Source organism: Pantherophis guttatus, chromosome 11, assembly GCF_059756535.1.
Source record: "Pantherophis guttatus breed Tessera chromosome 11, ASM5975653v1, whole genome shotgun sequence".
Classification (NCBI taxonomy): Eukaryota; Metazoa; Chordata; class Lepidosauria; order Squamata; family Colubridae; genus Pantherophis; species Pantherophis guttatus.
Window position 1 is genome coordinate 26,004,601 of NC_142073.1, and position 13,119 is coordinate 26,017,719.

General features: G+C 48.4%; 1 protein-coding gene across 7 annotated transcripts in view; it reads right to left on the minus strand.

Annotated features, from left to right (window-relative positions):
• Positions 1–10,085: 10,085 nt before the first annotated feature.
• Positions 10,086–13,119, minus strand: part of FHOD1 (formin homology 2 domain containing 1) — a 57,064-nt gene continuing 54,030 nt past the window's right edge. For all 7 annotated transcript variants that reach the window (XM_087877146.1, XM_087877149.1, XM_087877148.1 and 4 more), the window contains 2 exons: positions 11,944–12,120; positions 10,086–11,740 (listed from right to left, as the gene is read on the minus strand). In XM_087877146.1, the coding sequence (XP_087733272.1) occupies positions 11,658–11,740; positions 11,944–12,120 (260 nt within the window). In that variant the 3' untranslated portion in view covers positions 10,086–11,657. The remainder of the gene's footprint in view (positions 11,741–11,943; positions 12,121–13,119) is intronic.

Below are 13,119 nucleotides of genomic sequence, written 5' to 3' on the forward strand. Positions count from 1 at the left end.
TGCCCAGAACCATCCCCTCTCCCCCCACTCCCAGCCTGCAAAGCCAGAAACACTCTTGGGAAACCCTCTTCTAGTTCACTCACTTTGCTCTGGCCTCTCCATTAAGAGATTGCCAATTCTATAGCTGAGGACCAGCCTCTGTCCTGCCCCACCACCCTGAGTCCCTCGAGTCACCTGCAGTACAAGCAGAATTGGGCTGATGTTCAAGTAAGGCAAAGGACAAAGGTCCTCCTCAGCTTTTACAAACATCTCTTCCTAAAAGAGCCAATATTCTTGCTTAGTCAATGCTTGGGCTTCTTAATCTACTAGAATGGATGGAAATCTGACTTACATGAATGGTTGGATAAGTATGGGTTCTCAAGACCAATCATTTCTTTAGAACTTGTTATAGCAAGAATTGATTTATAATTCAAAAGGATAAGAACATAGAATCTTGGGGCTGGAAGGGACCTCGAAGGTCTTCTAGTCTAAACTCCTGTCCAACTTAGAAGACCTTATATTATCCTTGTCAAATGACTGTCCAGTCTCTTCTTAAAAACCTCCAGTGATGGAGGATCCACAACTCTGGCCACCAACCTGTTCCATTGGTTAATTGTTCTCACTATCAGGAAATTTATCCTTAGTTGTAGGTTGGTTCTCTCCTTGAATAGTTTGCATCCATTGCTTCTTGTCTTGCCTTCTGGTACTTTGGAGAATTAGTTGCCCCCCTCTTCTCGGTGACATCCCCTCAAGTACCGTAAGATAATTATCCTAGTCCTTCTCTCCATTAGACTAAATATACCTAGTTCCCTCAACCATTCATCATATGGTTTAGCCTCCGTCTTTGTTGCTTTTCTCTGCACACTTTGAAGGGTCTCAGCCTCTTTTTTATATCATGGTGACCATATTTGGATGCATTATTCAAGTGTCGTTTCACCAGTGTGGTAAAAGCAGTACTATCACTTCTTGTTGTCTTGACACTATCCGTCTGTTGAAGCAGCCCAAGATTACAACTGCAGTACATTTCTGGCTCATACTTCAATGGTTCTCCAGGCTTCCTCTCACAGTCACGACTGTTGAGCCAGCTACTTCCTGCACCTGTGTATTGGATTTTTCCTGCCTAAGTGCAGGACCCGACTTTTCTCACCACTGAACTGCATCTTCTCGAATAGGACCCCATGCTCCAATCTGTTAAGATCCTTCTATATCTTGAGTCTATCTTCCAAAATGTTAGCTACTCCCCCAAGCTTGGTGACATCTGCAAATTTGCTGAGTTGCCCTTCCCTCCTCTACATCATTATGAAGAAGTTGAAGAGTCCTGGGCCCAAGACCAAATCTTGTGCCATCCCATGGTATGCTTCCCTCCATGTAGATGGAGTTCCATATAAGAACCTTAGAATAATGAAAAGGTATTTGTGTTGGTATGGTAGGCTGAAATTGGATCCCCAGATTAGTAAACCTTTAGCTGTTCATGCCATCTATAAATCTTGCCAAACATTTACAATAAAATTGCAGACTATGCCCACAGAAGTGACTGAGGGTAGATGTCAGTGAATCCTTGTTGAACATACACTCTGTCCTTCTAGTTATTCTCAGATTGAGGATCTTCCACATTGTCTTTATTCTGCCCTTTCTAATTATCAGTTCATGAGAAACACATTGAAAAAAGATGGACAACCCTCAGCTCAATTTAAATGAAAAAATATATGATTTTCATGAGGTCGTGTCCCAGAGCAGGGAGGCTGGTTAGCATTCCTCGCACAAAATATCCGTTTGACCCATGTACAAATGGCAGAAGATGTGCTGATGATGAATTGTGGTCTTTTGTGTTAATTGTATTTTACTTTATTTTTAAATTGTTGTATTTGTTAATGTTAAGTCCCCATAGCCCATTGCAAAATAGGTGTCTGGGAATTGTCCCCTATTGGACTCTGGATATGCCAGGAGAGGTCTATGACTGTAGAGGCCAGAACCTCTTGAGCCATCTCAGACCCTTGGTGAAAGCAGATTGAAATTCCTCAAGACCATAAACCTGGGCAACTCTGCCACCAACCAGAAATAGAGCTGAGCAACTCAGGTAGGGAGGTTGCTTTGCAGCAGGGAGGCTGATACAATATCCAGAATCTTAGCTGATTGCCAGAGCCCAATTTAAGGGACAGGGTTTTACATCCAGCAACTGTGGGGCAGGCTCCTGAAAGCCATAAGAGACTCCCAGATGACATCTGCCACACCCTCACCCCTGCCCTGGAGACTTGGCTGCTGCCACACACCCGAAACCCAGTCAGGCACATTTCCAAAAGGGGAACCGGTCCTTGCACCCAGCCCAGCCTCGGCAACCCGGGCCAAGTCACCCATTATTGCAGACTGACATGGAGTTTAACAGCAGCAGCTGAAAGCCAGGAGCTCTGAGGATCTGCTGAGCTGAAGCTTCTGGGGTTGAGAAGCAGGAATAAGCAGAATAAGGACCCTGGGCCTTCTTTTCTGAAAGCAGCCCACCCTCAGTCTCCCATCACCCATCCTCCACCACCAAGATGTTTCGGCTGCCCTCCCCTGAGACCCTTCAGCCCCATGCTTGCTGCTGCCAATCCAGCCCAGGTCTTGCATCATCTGCAAGGGGGCTCTTACACATTGAGACTGGCCACCGTAAGACTTTCCTACATATTAGAAACATATTTATAACAGCAAGAATCATTCTAGATTTCATCAGATGCACAGAGAGAGAACCATTATCCAACCAACATACAAAGGGTGTGTATAAAGAGAAACAAAATGCAGGAGTAGAGCCGGAGAGAAATATTTCATAAGCAGTGCCCGTTCACCCAAGAGTTACTGGCTGGAACAAGCATTCTTGCACTTAGAGCCAATGAAGACAGGCAAGGAAGTGAAAGTCTTGTCTTTGATCAACCAGAAACGGCATCAAATGTACTGGTGAATTCTACTTTTACAGTGACAATAGATTTGGCAATTTCGTTTCCAAAGAATGGCTCCCTTGAAATCTTTCAACATGGTCATTTCTAATATCAGACTGATTTCATTTTTCATACTGCATTGTCCAGTGTGGAGGGCAGACCCTCCTTTAGGCTGCAGTTGCTTTGGGGACGCCTCACCTAGAGAATAGTCTCTGTGCCAAGAGGGAAGCTGGAATGGAATCCTTGCCTGGCACAGGAACCGCCACGGGTCCTGCAAATTCCTCTGGCCTGGGTCATTGCTGAACAGGGTTGGTTTTTTTCCTGAGCTCTGAGTGAAATCGAAACTCATTGTTTTGTGTCCGGTCTTCCCAAACCAGTGTAAACAATTCTGCCCTGCCTGGTGCAGGATTGCCTTTCAGAGGCCTGGGAACAACAAACACCTCTCTCTGAGTAAACAGGCCCAGCACTTTCCACCTTTCCTCTTGAGTTTCTCCTTTCCAAACTCTTTCTCATCTTGGTTGCTCTCTTTTGGGCACATTCCAGGTGATCAATGTCTTTCCTAAAAGGTGGTGCCCAAAACAGGGCATGACAACCTAGGGGCAGCCTGATCAAAGTAGAGTTTTGATTTGAATACTTTACTTGTGTTGATGCAGCCCAAAATTGCATTTGCTTTTTTTTTTTTTTTTTGCAGCTGCATCAGATTTTTGGCCCAACTTTCTCTTACAATCCATCAATTGCCCCAGATATTTTCCCAGGTAGAGCTGCTTTGCACTTGTTCCCCCACATCCTGTCCACATTCCACTTGAATTTATCCTCACTGAAGTTTGTGTTGCTGGTTCCTAATATCGATTCAACTTGTCAAGGTGCGCTTGAACATTGAAACGCTCATCTAAGGAGTGCACTATCACCACCCATATATGAAAGGTTGATAGCTGTATTTCCCAATTCCAAGTGGGATTAACAACTATTCAACCAGCTCCATATCAATCTAATGGTAGTTCAATCCAGTTCATGTATTGCCATTTTTGCCTTGAATTTGAAGGGTGACTCTGCTGAATGAAGAATCAACCTGATCTTTTTCATTCAACAGAGCCATCCTTGAAATTCAAGGTAAAGATGCCAATACATGAACTAGATTAGACTACCATTAGATTCGGTATCTTGAGAACCCCTGCTGGATCCTTGGTTCTTGCCAAGCAATTAATTATTTTTAACTGATCCCTCAAACTGACCTAGCCCCCACTTTTTGGGGGGCTGTTCTCCAGTGTTACGACATGATGCCTAATTTCAGAAACTACCATGAAAAGGGCTTCAGTATAACATTTGCAGGCTCCTGGAAAACCCTTAGATGTAGGTTGGGTTCCTCCTGACAACATCATCAACTTCCTCTCCTCCTTTTCCTCCTCCTGTTCCAACTGGGGTTCAGTCTTCAACCCAAGGGAGAAAGTGTCATGAAGAATCTCGAAGGGGCAGGGTTTAAACATGTATGAGAGAAAGGTAGGCAGGGAATAGCTCTTTACTATGAATGTGCTCAAATATCCAGAGCAAAATCACATGCAAACCAAAAGAAACAAGAAGTTGACAGTCCTGGTCAAAGCATTTCATGGAAAAATCCTGGGAAATGGGAGAAGTGGCAGTTGACTAAAGCAGAGAATTAATGTCTGAAGATTTGAAAAGTGGGGAAAGGAGGATGCTAAGATGAGCTCCATCAAGCAACCTAAGAAGAGGAGTCTAGAGCAGATTGTCAAGAGATCAGCCTGAGAGCACAAGAAGTCAGTGTGGGTTTGTCAAGAACAAGTCTTGCCAGATTAATTGTTTGACTGGATTACTTCCTAGACGGGTTGTGGAGAAGTTGTAGTCTAGTTGTAGTTTAGTTTATTTAGCAAAGCATTTGACAAAAGTTCTTCATAATTTGCTGATTAGCTAGCAGGATATGAGAGAATTAAGTGGATATTTTGTTGGCTTGAAAGATGCCCTCATAGCAACTTATCAAAAATTGCAAATCAGGTTGGAGGAAGCTATTGAGGAGGTAGCACCAGTTCAGTCCCTAGCCTAAGGATGTTGCTTAAGTAATGAAGGGAACACTTCACCCTAGAGAAAAGGTGGCCACAGCCTCCAGAAGAGGAAGCTGCAGGTGTGCCCAGAGGAGGGTGCCAGCTTGTGCCCTGGAGCGGAGGAAGCTGTATTTGAGAATTGGTCTGGCAAAGGTTTTGTACGCCCTAGTTAGCAGTACAATGTTACCGGAGAAGAAGCTTTGCAAGATTAGGTTAACAATTCTTAGTGCCTTTTTGGCAATGCTGTTACAGTGAGCTCTGGGGCTTAGATCATTTGACATGAGTACTCCTAGGTCCTTGACAGAGTGAGGGTCATCTACGAGGTCGTTTCCGCCCAACTTGTATTTTGTGCTCTGATTTTGATTGCCAATGTGTAGGCTAGAGCATTTATTAGTTGAGATTTGGAGTTGCCAAATGCGCGACCATTCTGACACATGGTCAAGGTCGCTTTATAGGGCAGCAGCATTGTCAGTGGTGTTAAATAATTTTACGACATCAGCGAAGAGGACGCTGCTGCTTTTAATGTAATTGCATAGGTCGTTGATGTAAAGCAAAAAGTGTGGATCCTAGAATGCTGCCTTGGGGGACACCGCTGTTAACTGGTGCTGGATTTGATCGGGCCCTCCCTATTTTGACTACTTGTTGCCTGTTTGACAGGAACGTGGATATCCATTTGTGCAGGGATCCAGAAATCCCGTAAGAACTTAGTTTTAACAGTAGTTTGTCGTGGACCACTGAATCAAAGGCTTTGCAGAAGTCTATGTAAATTGCATCTACTGCTTTACCCTGGTCAAGATGTGTGGTCCAAATGTTTCTGCAGTGTAGGAGTTGCAGATTACAGGACAAATTTTTCCTGAAACCAAACTGCCTGTTAGAATGACATGCACGTGGGCAGAAACCAAAGGAAAGAGATGGGCCCTCATCTATTTAAGAAAATTATACAGCCGCACAACTCAGTCTCAGTGAGTCGGGGATAAAGAATAAAAACCCATTACAAAAAACAATAACCCTCCATCCCTCTGGTGACAACAATCAAAGAAGTCACTCATTCTGGGGTCCCTAGCCTTCTTGGCAGAACCAGGTCTTCGGGGCCTTGCAAAAGAGAGTCAAAATGTGGGTCCCCTCTATGGGGATTATGTTCCTGAGGGAGAGGGCCACCATGGAGAAGGCTCTTCTTCTTGGTCCTGCCTTGGACCTCCTTAGGGGAGGAAACCCATAACATTCCCTGCCTCCCCTCTCTGGTGGACCAGGTAGGTCTGATTGGGAAAAGAGGGTCCCTCAAATAACCTGGTCTCTAGCCATGTAGGGCTTTGAATCTTGACTTGGACCCCAAAGCCAATGCAGATTACACAGCAGTGGTACCCCCAGGCCACAACAAAGAGCACCCATTACCACTCACAGTGCTGCAGTGATAGTGTGAGCATTAACAGGCCGATACAAATACCAGGCAAAGTTATGAGAAAGATGATTAAGCAGTTGGTTTGTGGACCTTGACAGGATCCAGAAGGGGATTATCAAGAGTGGGTCATGTCAAACCAACCTGATCTATTTTCTTGATATAGAGACCAGTTTGGTTGACTACAGAAATGCCTTGGACATAAAGTACTTTTACTTCAGCATTTAATAAAGCCTCCCCCGAGGTCCTAGACCAAAACTGGACTCTGTACCATTAGATAAACACAGGGCTGGCTGAACCCCTGTACCCACCACCAAGTGTACATGAATGGCTCTGCTGTTGAATGAAGTCCAAGTCCTCTCAGTTTGAGTTCCTGTGCAGTTCCAGTGTGATCATTCCTCTCCATTATGCATTGGGCGAACCACGCATAAGATATTGCATTCAATTCTGGGCTCCACATTTCAAGAAGGATAATTGGCAAAATGGAGCTTGTCCAGAGGAGAGCAACCAAATTGACAAGGGACCTAGAGGGAAATTCATACGAAGAACAGTTGGAGATATTGCATGTGCTTTGCTATAGTTTAGATGATGGTGGTGGGGAAACGGTGTCTTTCTGTGCCTGAAGGGTTGTCAGAAGATAGGGAAGGAATGTTTAAAGTTGATTCAACCATCGGGGCAAGGAATGGTAGCCTTAACAATCAGGTCTCTTCAGCAATAGAACCACTGCCTCAGGAGATGGCGGCCACCTGCTGAAGAAGCCACACAGGACAGAGGGTTGACCTCAGTTGCCTTTAAGATCTCCTTTCAGTTTTAGCATTTTATGATTCTGGATCACACGGAAGTTCATTATTTCAGAGGGCACAACACAGCAACAGTTTTAAATCACAGAAAGGCAAATTTTGACTGAATGTAACAGAAACAGCCAACAGTGGCAAAATGATGGTGGACTCTTCCTCATTGGGTAAGGTCAAGCAGAGCCTTGATAGCTATTCATTAGAAGAGTGTCATGTACAGGGGAGAGCCTTCGTGGCCTCAGTGACTCTTCTAGGATTCTAAGGGTTGGCATGCACACCTGTTTCAGAAAACAATCTGGGGCCAATGAGAGAATCTTTGGTCCAACAGCAGGTGAGAAGCAGGTACGTTGGCAGAACTCGACTCCCTTGCCCACTTAAGCTGAATGCCTCTCATGCTCCAAGCAAAGCTGTCACATCCGAGGCCTCAAGGGCTGTGAAGAGCTCCTGGGATATCAGCCAGGCTGGTCACCTTCAGGTGCCCTTCTGTTCCAGGTGGCTGGCTTGTTCCAGCCGGCCACCGTGCTCCCTTAAGAAGCTGTTGACAAAACATGGGGGTGGGGTGGGGTGGAGAGAGAGAACAACTCAAAACCAGTTAGTCTTAGTAAAACGCTTAAGGGGAAAATACCAGTTCAGGCCATTCCTCTTTCAAGGTCAGAGTCTTCCATGTACTCAGGTGCTGCAACACACCTGAACAACACTCTAAACAACCTGTATTTTCACTTTAGACCTCCCCCCATTAATGCATTTCAATCCAAATTCACGTAACTTGAGAACAAGCAGGCCTGCTAGACACGGGTCTCTCCCTTTGGCCACCCATGTGCCTCAGCTGCAGGAGCTTCCCAGGACTGGTCAGCCTCCTTGTCACTAGGCAAAGCTGCTGTGGTCGTCCACAGTATGCCAGTTTGGCAGTGTGGGAACAAAAGCTGGTGCCCTATAGGAGACCTTGCCATATGGTAGGGACCTTTTGAAACCTCACATGGGGAGAGGGGGTCTCGGCCAGGCAATAGCAAGAACCTTTAGATTTATATACCACTTCACAATGCTTTCCAACCCTCTCTAAGAGTCAGCCCCTTGCCCCCAACAATCTGGGTCCTCATTGTACCAACTTCGGAAGGACGGAAGGCTGAGTCAACCTTGAGCTGGTCAGGATCGAACTACTGGCAGGCAGCAGAAATTACTTGCAGTACTACATTCTAAGGACTATTCACACCATTTTCAAGTTTCTAATACAGTAGAAGCTGCATCCATTCCAAAATTGGGGGGGGGGAAGCTACTTCTACTGCTACCACCGGCCCTCCCTCCAACCACTGGTTGGGTAAGAGGACTAGAGAAGTCTCTAAAGCCCTTGATGATAAAGACAGGCCAAGGACACCCCAGCCCTTCTTGCAGGTGGCTTCCCATCCAGAAGTGGGGGCCCTCAATCCCACAGAGACGACCCCGGCTGCCAGGGACCAAGAGCCCTGTCAGGCCAAGGAAGGGAAGCTGCCAGGTTCTCTTTACACCCGAGTCGGGAAGAGGCTTCGGCCAAAGGGGGAGGGAAGCTTTAGTGCAAGAGAGAGAACGCCTTGGCACTCGGTGGCAGAGCTGATCTGATCGCCCTCTGGTTCCTCCTTGGCTTTTTCCGATTCCTTCCTTATCCAAGAGCTCCTTGAGAAAGGGCTGAGCCTTGTTGCCAGTCAGATTTCTCCTTGCGTGATTCTGGCACTGTGGCTGCACCCTGCTTTTTGCTCCCCCACTTTTATGTTCCCTGTGAGGTCATCCATGCATGCAGTCAGCAACTAAGCCAAGCAAGGCAGGGCCAACAGACTTTTGCAATCACGAGACAGATGAAGTTCACTTCCCATTTACCTGCATTTTTCTTTTTTGATGCTTTAGTTCCCCTGGCATACGGCCTGGGAGCCTTGGTCCTCTGGCCCTGTTGAGCCAAGCCAGTGGCACCCCTGGGGAGAAACAGTGGGAAGATACGGAGAGCTTCTTGCATGGAAAGAACCACATCAACTACGCCTTGCAATCAGGGAGCAGGAAGACCTCAACCACCTTGGATGGAAGGCCTCAGCCATCCTTCAGCCTGGGTGCTTCACAGTCAGCCTTAGATTCTTCCAGGGCAAGTTTCAGGCCACTGGCCTGAGGACGAGAGGTGCAGTGGCCAGTCCTGGGCTCTTTCTGCTTCTCCATCTCTTGGAGGAGCCCCTCCCATGCCATCGGTGAGCCATTTGCCCTTGCAGCCTACCCTGAAGACATGGTGATCGAGGGGCCATCCTCCCCTGCTGGCCTTGTGCAAAAGGCGCCTGCAACCCATCTGGGAGCAAGAGGGGAAATGGAAGGATCAGGGGGAGACGGCCTGGGCCTCTGCTTCTCTTCTGCCCAGCACCAAAGCAGGAGTGGGGGATGAAGGCGAAGGCAGGAGCATAGAGAACTGGCTACGGAATACTTTGCCAGTCCGGAAGCCAAGAGTGCCACAAACGGATCACCTCCACACCCACAGAAGCCATCACAGGGTGGGACCAGCCATCCCTGAAAAGCTGAAGCCCAGAACAGCGTGCAGAAACTCAGGTGCATCAAATATTGGGACTTTCTGACAAAAGACGTGACCCCCTAATACTAAGTTGCATCAGTTCCATCAGATTCCCAGAGCTTCTTCAACTCTTCCCACCTCATACAAGGAAGATAATGTTGAATGATGGACTTTCTCAGGAAAAGATTTGAAGGCTGGTTGCTGAATATAGCAATAGTGGTTCGTGGTGTAAGTAAAGCATGCATATGAATCCAATGAATGCTTAATGAACAGTTCGGATTTCAGCTGGAATGCCTGGTGCATTTTTGGTGTGTGTGTATGTACGTGTGTGTGTTTGTGTTTTCGTACTTTTGCATGCAAACTCTGTTGTCAACTAACAATTCACATGATATCAGACAAATTATATGGTGCAGCAAGGAATATGGATTTAACAACTAATTTTAACAACCAAGGTAGCTTTATTTAATAGAAAGGAATGAACAATTTCTACATAAATGGTGAAAAACAAGATGAATGTGTATATCCCTGAAGGACGTTTACTGAAGACAGGAAGACAGATGGAGGAGTTGAGACCCGAGATCTTGGCAAAGACGGTGAGCAGCAGGAGGAACACTGGCCAGAAGGTGCAAAAATGGCTCCGTACCCATCTGTCCTTCTGCTCACTTTATTATACTACAGGGAGGTGAAAGTTAAGAAATAAATAATGAATTTATAATGAAATGTCTTCCCTTGCTAACAAAGGATGTTGTTGAATGGGGATGGAATGAGTCCTTCAAAGTGTGTGTGTGTGCATGCAGAAGAGATTGCAGACTGAAGGCGGGACGAATGCAGACCGAATATGGAGGAAGCCCCAGCACAATAGGGGCGCTTTGGTCACCCAGAGAGAACCACATGAGAATCCAGTTGCGAAACCAACATGTGAAGGGAGAACACGTCAGGAGAAAGAGGCAGAAAGTGGTATTTCATTGAGAGTTTTCAGAAACAGAACATGAGAAGTTTGAAGAACAAAAGGCAGCCAGCCCAGACCAAGAACAAGAGGAGTAAAAAGGGAGGGAGGGGAGGGGGAACCTTTCCCATCCCATCTTTTTTATTTTCTTTGACTGCTTTCCACTCCTCTTTCCACCCAAGGAGCCGTATGTGTGGTGTGGAGAATCTCTCTTTCTGAACCTCTCCAAAAGGCCAATGGCTCTGGAGACTTGGGCCAGGCAGAACCTGTGGCAGAGCAGAGTCTGTGCTGCATTGGCTCCTCTGCCTGGCCTGAGGTACCCTAAAGACCACCGGAGAAAGGGGCCCCCAGCAGCAGGCAAAGCCCCCTTCAGCTCTTGCTGCCTCTTCTTCTCTGGACTCTGCTCAGGGGCTGCTGGGCCCCAAAGCTCAGATGTGGAGGGAGGGCGAGAGAAATGCTGTTGGGGAAGAAGGTGGAGGGGGGGAGGGGGTTGGGGGGGGCTAGCCAACAATCAGTTTCTGTTCTGGGTAGGGGGGAGGAATTCCACACAGCTCAGTTTTCAAAGCACTTAATGAACAGCAACTGAAAACGTAACAGACGAGATAGGAAAAGAGGAACACGGCTGCTTGGCCAGATTCGCAAGAACAGCTTTTACTTCTCGTTTCTAACACTGAATTCCAGGAAGGGCCAAGCAGGCCTCGGAGGCTCGTCCTTGGATGGAGGCAGCGGCGGCAGAGAGGGGCTGGGCAGGGAGAGCTGTTCCTTTGGCCTGTTCTCCATTAAGCCTGCCCTTCCCCATTGCAGGACATGGGCGGGGGGTGGGGGGGACAGCAGCCACCCCCCCCCGAAACAGAGGCCTCAACTCCCCAGCCCTGAGCGGGAGCAGCCACACAAGCACACAGGCCAACACTCTGGCCAAGCAAAGCTTGCTCCTCAAGGCAGAAGGGGCCAAGCAGGACCCCTCCCCGCCCCTCTCGGCGAAGGGAGACAACCTCCCAAAGGGAAAAGCCTCTCCAGTTCCCCCTCCTGCCTCTTCCAGCTCAGGCACAGCCTTGGGGGGCTCCTCACACGGCCACGCTGGCTGACTGTGCCAGGCCCAGAGCCTGCACCAGCTCCTCACTCAGGCCGCTCTTCAGGGTCCGCCTCACTGCAAGGAAGGAAAGAGCGGGGGTTTGTGTCAGGGAGATGCAGAGGCCCTTGGAGGAGGCGGGGCCTGCTTTGAGAGGAACCCGGAGCCAGTGGTGGTGGTGGGGAGACTTCTCCTCCCACTCCTTTATTCCACATCAGTCGCCCACTCCAAGAAAGAAGCCACGTCTGGGCTCCACCAGTGACAGCGCAGGCAACACTTACAGGACTTCCTGTTCCCACGTGATCGCCGGCGTTCTTTGGCCGGGCCTGAGCGTGCAGGAGACCTCTGGGTCACGGACTTGACCAGGCGGTTCATGATCTCCTCAGAAGCATCCTCGAGAGAGCCAGCAGCTTCCTCCTGGGGGGTGGACCCTCCGGCGGGACTCTGCTTCCCAGCACCTAAATGGAAAAACTCCTGAGGGGTGGAGGGAGTTGCTGACATGCTTCTGCGAGGGTGTGTGTGTGTGTGGAATGTGAGTCTGTGTGTGTGAGGAGGGTTGAGCCAGCTCACATAACTGCAGTGCACCTTTCAGTCCCCCCTAATTAACTTCAAACTTTCTCAGAACCCTAAGTGGGTCTCTTTGGCCCCATCCTTCAGTAGATGAGGCTTTGTCTGCCCTGGGCATGCCTCTTTCCTCTGTCCTGCTGACCCGTTCCCAGGATGTGCTATCATCTAAAGATAACCTAGGTGAAACCTGCAGCAAGCAATTGGGAGAAGGGTTCGAGCAATCCTCCCTGGGCCCGATTCTGTTGTGAGAAAGAGGCTCCCTTTAAATAAGAGCCCAACATCTGGAAACAGAGATGGACACAGGCATGCCCTGGGGTCAGTGGGTTCCTCTTGACAGATCTGCAGAAGGTCACTGGCCAAAGAAAGGCCACAGAAGGCTACAAGCGCATACTTGGGTTGCTGCTCTGCAGAAAGCCAGGTAAGGAGTGGGAATGACCTCCCGGTAGCCCTTTGCACCAGGAGGCTTCTCTGCATTCTGATGAAGCCACCACAGGCCGTCTTGTGCATCGTCTCCTTTCACACCGTCCAATTCACCTCTGCAGGAAGGCCTGGCCCCACCACCTGTCGCCACTCCGGGGTCAGAGCACCGAGCGCTTACTAATTCAGCTAACAGGACTTAAGAGCTGCCTGGATCAGACCCCAACAGGAGATGGAGGGCAGCAGGTGAATACAGGAGGGCCTTTAGTAATGCTGGGAGCTACGGAGGGAGAGAGAGAGGGGAAAACCGAGGCATCCAGAAGGACCTGAAAGGGGGACAGGGGATGGGGATTGCTAGCAGCTGCCAGAAAGCCCAGAAAAGGGAGCCCTGCTCAGGAGGACGCCCAGGCCAAATCCTGTACCAGCCGCCCCAGGGCTCCCCTGTTTCCCCCAAAAGAAGACATCCCCTGATA